General features: G+C 42.3%; 1 protein-coding gene across 1 annotated transcript in view; it reads right to left on the reverse strand.

The window, feature by feature from the left end:
• The window catches only part of LOC119578738 (aromatic-L-amino-acid decarboxylase-like), a 149,702-nt gene that overhangs the window by 12,737 nt on the left and 130,399 nt on the right, over positions 1 to 6,566 (reverse strand). Inside the window, exons 15-18 of the mRNA XM_037926352.1 lie at positions 2,683 to 2,800; positions 2,365 to 2,447; positions 2,167 to 2,196; positions 1,409 to 1,544 (exon numbers count right to left, since the gene is read on the reverse strand). Of these exons, the coding sequence (XP_037782280.1) occupies positions 1,409 to 1,544; positions 2,167 to 2,196; positions 2,365 to 2,447; positions 2,683 to 2,800 (367 nt within the window). The remainder of the gene's footprint in view (positions 1 to 1,408; positions 1,545 to 2,166; positions 2,197 to 2,364; positions 2,448 to 2,682; positions 2,801 to 6,566) is intronic.

Here is a 6,566-nt window from a genome sequence, read left to right on the forward strand (position 1 = left end):
AAGGGGTCTTAGCTTGCTGGTTTATTGTTGAAGGTAGATGTGAGACCCCCAAGAGACACCCCATGTCCCCCGCGTCTTGGACGAGGTGGTGGAGCTGGACCCTGTGTGGCTTGGCCTGTCTGCCGTGTCTCTGTCCTTCTGACGAAAGTGTCCTTTTATGCGGCGGCTCCATTCGAGGATGTTTATTTCCGTCGTAGAAGTGTCAAAATAGAAAGCCAGACAAGAATGTCCGCCCAAGGAGGAAGGCAGCTGCTGGGGGACAGAGGTGTGAAGTGTACCATCCGGTCTTGGTCTGTATTGTTTACATCGCTCGAATAAACATGAATAATATAATGAAAACAACCAAACATAACAATAATAAAATAAACTCGAAAACAATCATTTGTTCAGAGAGAAATGATATATACTAAACTGTGTAATGTGAGGACAAAAATGATAATAGACAGAAAAATACTAATAACACAATATATCAATCACAGGAGGGTTAGAGCAGGGGAATGAGTTGTGAGGTGAAGGCGTGTCTGATCTCAGTGTGTGACCATTTGTTTTTTTTCTGTAGGAAAACAGTGATTGACAGCGAGAAGTTTATAATACAGGTTAGTAGTGTGTGTTCGTTGAGAGAACTTGGTAGCGATGGCTGGGCCTGAAGGGAGGCGAGGAGGCACTTCGACAGGAGTACTTTGTCAGCAGATAGCGTGGATCTGCAACAGGCGTCGGTAAGGAGCGTAGTAGTAGGCGAATTAGTGTTTGCGTTGTGAGGTTTTTAATCATCGCTGCCATCAGAGTATGAACGACACGTCAGAGCGTTGGACGGGTCAATGAAAGGGGTCTTAGCTAGCTGGTTTATTGTTGAAGGTAGATGTGAGACCCCCAAGAGACACCCCATGTCCCCCCGGGTCGAGGACAAGGTGGTGGAGCTTGGACCCGTGTGGCGTGACCGTGCCTCGGACAGAGGTGTGAAATATACCATCCGGTCTTGCTCTGTATTGTTTATAATGTGTGTGTGTGTGTGTGTGTGTGTGTGTGTGTGTGTGTGTGTGTGTGTGTGTGTGTGTGTGTGTGTGTGTGTGTGTGTGTGTGGTGTGTGTGTGTGTGTGTGTGTGTGTGTGTGTGTGTGTGTGTGTGTGTGTGTCTGTGTGTGTGCGCGCGCGTGTGCGTGCGTGCAAGTATACAGTATTCATATGGTATTTATTCTTCAGATAGCATTGGCTCATGAGTTCGAAGCACTGGTACGCGAGGACTCTCGCTTCGAAATCTTCTTCCCTGTTACTCTTGGACTGGTGTGCTTTCGCCTCAAGGTAATTCAGTATCAGTTTCAATATATATATTCGACATATATTTGCTGTTATCGTGATTAACAGTCTTTCATGATCAGCGTTGCTTCTGAATAATTTTGAAACCATGTCACCATCAGAACGAAAGCAATGACGTGAATGATAGTCTCCTGAAAAGTGTCAACGCAGGCGGCGTCATCCACATGGTTCCTTCCAAGGCCAAGGACACGTACTTTCTCAGGTGAGCGAAACTCCTGGTATACTCCACTGCTTTAACATACATGTTAGACTAGGCACACTGCAGCAAAATAGAAAATATACACACACAATCTCTCCTTGCACATTCTGAGAACAGAAATCTACATATAGTATGTATCAGATGTAATTCAGGAAGATATCTGGGTAACTGTACAAAGCAGTTTACTTCATTCACTGCAGGCAGTCTACAGACACCCTCAGGGTATTTCTGATTATTTTGGATTTTTTTTAGAGAAATGTCAATTACAAAGAAACCTGTCTTCATCTTAAATTAACTAAGAATAAATTTTTAAAAATCAGATTGTCAAGAAACTAATAAAAACCCACTAGTAATAGATGTTAAAATAAGAAGTAAACATCCTGCTCTATACAGACGTCATCCCATGTCATGTTGCTGATCATGAAGAGACTCTGCTAAAACAGGAAATGACAGAATTCCAAAATTAACACGGAAGACTTCTTTGCTAAAACTCAAAAACTCTTATTTGAACAAACGGTTGCTTCAACTTTTAATAAAATACCTGCACAAAACAAGTGCTTGGGGAGCGGACAACAGTGCTTTCCCTTGACCAAAAACTCTACCTGGAACGGGGGCTATCTGTTATTATCAAATCTCTCGTCACCATTGACTTACCACATGACATTGTTACAACAGTTTTCAAATCTAGAGATACAGGCGAAATTAATGTTTAGGCCTTCTGCGGACGAACAAACAATTGTCTTGCCTTCTGCAAATATGATTGACTTAACAAACAAAAGATGCCAAAAAATGCTTGCATCATCGCTTTAGTATACATGTAGAACAATATGGATGAGTGCATCCTTGTCTCACACCTCTACCAATAACAAATTCTTGTTTCTTCTCCATCTACTCTGACTACCGCATTTTGCCTCATGGGCAATTTCTAAATAATTCTAAATTTACACTCGGCTGAAAATTAAACAAATACAGTCCACATTTTTTTCTGATAATACACGAATACAACCAATTGCTTCTATAGTATCTACACTTTACTTGAACCCACACTGATCTCCAACTAAGAATTCTTGCATAGCAAGATGTTAGACGCATGACTGATAATACTTGATGTTCGATATTCATCATTGGAATAGTGGCTGGTATATATGTTTATGTATATGTCTAGGCTACCACTTCGCATGGTAAATTATCGACACCACTGATCATGCTGACAGCTGTTGTAAGCATGTGGCGAGGGACCACCGCCGGGCTAGTAAGATGATCATGCCTCTTGCTTACATCGTGGTGGCTGGAATCATTTGAGACAGCTCTAAATAGCTGTCACAGGCCAGGCTACATATATGTATGGCCTGGGCGAAACTAGCCTGAACTGGGAGAAAAACAGTGGGTGACTGATCATAACCTCGACTATGGAGGAAGATACAGACAGTTGTCTTATAAGGAGGAAGAGGAACGGAAGTAATAGGAAACACCCCTTGCTGCATTATCATCCGCTCGTGCAAGCCCGTCTTGTGAAAATCATCTCCCAGATTATATCTTCTTGTGATAAAAAAGGGAAGTATTCTCCAACATAAGTCAAGTAAAGATATGACTGTTGAAAGACTGATTACATCAAGTGTATTGGGAAAAGATTATGCTCTTTATGTTTATTTCAGGTCTAAGAGGGGTCTGTCATCAACCTCAAAAACAATTATGCCGACGACTGGAGCTTCGTATGAAAAAGAGACCGTAATTTTTTACGTTTTTTCTGTCTTTATAGTAAGAAGACTAAGTTGATGAATTAACAAAATGGTTAAAGAAACGTCCGAGAACGTAGAGAATGTCTCACTATTTTGTTGAATCAGCTAAAAGATAAGTTCAAAATTTTTTTTCATGTTGAAGACAAAAATTAAAAAGTTTAACCTATATCGTGTTTTTCAAGCTCTCAGCCATCCAGGTTTTTATAATGTTGTATCTCGCTAATGTTGGATCTTAGGATTTATGAGGTGGCACTAATTATTTTTTTGGTACCCCCAAAAATTTGTTACAGAAAATTTAATGATGTTTTTGCTTTTCAAAAAAATTTTGGGTTGTGTAATAAGAGGGTCCCCAAATCTTTTTGACTTTTTTTTTTTTTTTTTTCTTTGGTAAGGGGAGCTACCAAAAAAGATGGTGGGGTTTTAATGGTTAAGGGTTTAAAAAGCAAGAAAAGTGCTGACATCTAAGGTCATTCCATAGTTAATGTTGGGGAAAGGGGGGTTGGTAGTGATTATTTGGTCAAAGGGGAAAAAGGAATGGTGAGTGAAAGGGTTAGAGTCGGGTGGGTAAGGAGTTGTTAGATGGAGGATATTTTGCGTTGAAAAAAGAGAATGGGTTGTGAAACAGAAAGGTGGGTTTTGAAAGGATGTCTGATGGGTTTGGGAGGATAGGTGGGGGAAGCAAGGTAATATGGACGAGACATAAAGGGAAGGGGGAAAGACAAAATGAATTGGGGATTGGTTTTTGGGGGATGTGTAAGAAAGGTCTTTTGGGGGCTAAAAAGAGGGGTTATAAGAGGAAAGGATATGAAAAGGGTAGGTCAGGGGGAGGGGAAAACCCGGAATTTTCCAATGAAGGATAGTTTACTTTGTGAAAGATTGTAGTACTTTTTGGAGATTTGAGGGGGAAAGCAGCTAGAGGGGAGAAAGGGACAAGAGGTCTGAGATGGAGAGGTGTGGGATTGGGTTTATGGAGGGGTTTAGGGGGACAGGGGGTTGGGAAGGGGATATTGGACATAAGGTTCAGTGTGCATCAAGGAGGGAGTGGAAGGGATGGGGGGATGGTGGGAGGGTTAATAAGGGATTCACGTGTGTATCTAGGGGGGAAATAGAAGGGATAGGGGGGTGGGGGGGGTTTTATGGGGTCGGGGGGGGCGGGGGGGTGGGTTTTGGTTGGGATGGGTTGGGGGATAGGGTGGGGGGGGGGTTCTTTAGGAGGGGGAGGTATCAGCAGTTTTGGAGTGTAAAAGGGGAGAGGATTTGAAAATTTTTTGGGGTTGAGTGTCTTTTTTCATTAAGTAATCTAAATTTTTCAATAGTTTTTCTGGGGATTTGGGTTTGGGGATTTTTGGGGGATAAGGTTTCTGTGAGGGGGGGAAGAGAGGATTGGTGCCCAAAGGTAGGGAAAAAGGAAAGGTGGGGGGTTTTTGTTGGAGGGGGAAGAAGGGGGGGGCGTTTGTTCTGTCGTTGGGTAGCCGAGGAGTAGAGGGGAAGGTGTTGGGTTGTATGGGATTGGAGTATCGTAGTAAGATTGGGGTGTTGGTTTAGGATGGCAAAAGAGTTTACTGGGGAAGGAGGGGGGTAGAAAGGGGGAGTTAGATGTGGGGGGGTGGGGTTTGGGGAAATTGTAAATGGCAGTATTACGGAGAAGGGGTAAGAGAGAAAAAACGTCGACGTGTTCTTTGGCTTCACGTAGTGTGAGTCCAAGTTTGAATTGGAGTTTCTACCTCAGATCAAACTTGTGGTGGGACAGCCCCTATAAAAATACATTTTGGGGGCCCCAATGGCACATGTGCGTGATTGTGCAGACAGTTAATTTTGGGGAGGCCGGTTGGGGAATGTGGGCTGTTTGGCTAGGTGTCCCAGACGCCAACAATTTTTGGGACGACGTGGAGGGGTTGGTATGGGCCCCCAACAGGGGGGTTTTTCCCCCTATGAGACGTTTAAAAAAAAAGGTTTTCCGTTCCTACGGAAGGTTAAATTTTGGTATGTAGGGGTTTTTTTTTTGACCCCCTGGGGGGAAGGGTGCATTGTATAGGTTTTTTCAAAAAAGCTAATGAAAGGAAGTGGTTTAAATTGAAATTTTGGGATAGAGGGGAATTTGCTGGGGAGAGGGGAAACCCCCGTTTTGGGGCAAAGTATTGAAGGGTTTTATGGGGTTCTGCAAGGATGGGGTTCCCCTAAAGGTTTTATTTTTTTGTTTTTTGGGGAAGCTTGGTTTTTGGAGGTTACTGGGTGCAAACGGGAGTGGTGGGGGTAAAAAAAGACCCTTTTACCCTTTTTTTTGGCTTTTTAAAGAGGGGTTTTGGGGGGAATGGGGGTTGGGAGGGATACAAAATCGGGTTTCCCTTGGCTTCCCCTGGAGTATTCAAAGTTGTTTGGGGAGAAAAAGGGGGTAGAAAAAAAGGGCCTGCAAAATGGGGTAGTTGGTTTAAAAGGGGGGAGTTTATTGGGGGTCCCCTGGCTTAAGGGAAAAAGGGAGGGGGGGGGGGGGATGTTTGGGGGGTTGTGGGGGAGATGTTGAAGTTGACTGCTGGGGAAAAATGGGAAAAGTTTAAAGGGTTTTTTTCTTCTAGTAAAAGTAAAGGGGGGGTATTCGGTTTGGAAACCGGAAAGAGAGCTGTGTTTGGAATGGGGGGCTCGTTGGGGCTAAATTTTTAAAGGGGAAAGCCTAAAAGTAATAGTGGGGACAAGTTTTTTCCATTACTCCATGGAAGCCCCCTGGGAAAAATAAGTTTTTTTGGGTAAAAACGTAAACCCCTGGGTCCCCCCAAAGGGGTAGATAACAAATCAAATTCCGCCCAGGCTCCCCTAGGGTTTAAAGGGGAAAAGTTAGTTTTCTCTTTTCAGCAGGTTTTTTAACCCTTTAATGGGAAGCAAAAAGGGTTTGGTGAAGGGCGGAAAAAAAGGGGAAGGAAAAAAAAAAATGGCAAAATAGTTTGGGGAGGGATCCCAAGGTTTGGGGAGGGTTTTCCCCTATTGGGGGCCCCCCTTGTCCAAGCCCCCCCAAAAAAAAAAAAAAAAAAAAAAAAAAAAAAAAAAAAAAAAAAAAAAAAAAAAAAAAAAAAAAAAAAAAAAAAAAAAAAAAAAAGTAGGATTTTTTTTTTTCCCAAAAGCCTTACAAAAAAGGGTTTGGCGTTTTTTTTTTTTTTAAGGGCCCTTTTTTTTTTTTTTTTTTTTTTTGGGGGCCCCCGGTTGGGCAATAAAAATAATAGAAATAAAAGGGGGAAAAAAAAAAAAAAAAATTTTTTTTTTTTTTGGGGTTTTTTAAAAAAAAAAAATTTTTTTTTTTTTTACCCCCCATTTTGGGTTTTAAAT

Source organism: Penaeus monodon, chromosome 2, assembly GCF_015228065.2.
Source record: "Penaeus monodon isolate SGIC_2016 chromosome 2, NSTDA_Pmon_1, whole genome shotgun sequence".
NCBI lineage: Eukaryota > Metazoa > Arthropoda > Malacostraca > Decapoda > Penaeidae > Penaeus > Penaeus monodon.